General features: G+C 45.2%; 1 protein-coding gene across 1 annotated transcript; it reads right to left on the minus strand.

Moving 5' to 3' along the window:
- Positions 1–199: 199 nt before the first annotated feature.
- Positions 200–701, minus strand: JH06_5786 (hypothetical protein; the record flags this gene model as incomplete). Its single annotated transcript, XM_014669137.1, has 1 exon — positions 200–701. A coding segment is annotated over one exon (502 nt), but the record flags the coding sequence as incomplete, so codon positions are not given.

Here is a 701-nt window from a genome sequence, read left to right on the forward strand (position 1 = left end):
TAAGAACCTTCGAAATAGGACGGAAGTTCTCAGCCATAACAACAGAAATTAGAGCAAGAATGAGTACAATAGACACTTTCATTATCAAATGACTACAAAGGAATGATGATGAACATTAGTATATTCAAAACGTATTACAAGTAGTAGTTATTCCATACTATTAGAGAACAAACAGTGAATTATTAACAGCAAAGATCGATTAGATTGAGACGGTAGGAGCAGGAGCTGGTTCAGGAGCTGGAGCAGGAGCTGGAGCTGGAGCGGGCTCAGGTGTAGGAACAGGTACAGGCTCAGGGGCAGGAGCAGGAGCAGGAGCAGGAGTGGGTTCAGGGGCAGGGGCAGGAGTGGGCTCAGGTGCAGGAGCAGGTACAGGCTCAGGAGCGGGAGCAGGGGCAGCAGCAACAGGAGCAGGCTCAGATGCAGGAATAGACACCGCAGCCTCAGCAGGAACAGGCTTTTCAGGCTCAGGAGCAGCAGTCACAGGCAGAGTCTTAGCCTTTGGCTTCATCATGCAAACAACAACAATAATAATGATAACAATAACCACAACAATAACCACAATCAGAATAACAAGGTTAAGCACAAACGTAATACCAGTGCAACCATCATCACTTTCACGATCAATAATCTCAATACCATCAATTTTCAAATCAGAAGCAGAAGAACCAATAGTGAAATCAAGATATCCCTCACTTCCATCT

Source organism: Blastocystis sp. subtype 4 (genome assembly GCF_000743755.1).
Source record: "Blastocystis sp. subtype 4 strain WR1 chromosome Unknown seqid_1125, whole genome shotgun sequence".
Classification (NCBI taxonomy): domain Eukaryota; class Bigyra; order Opalinata; family Blastocystidae; genus Blastocystis; species Blastocystis sp. subtype 4.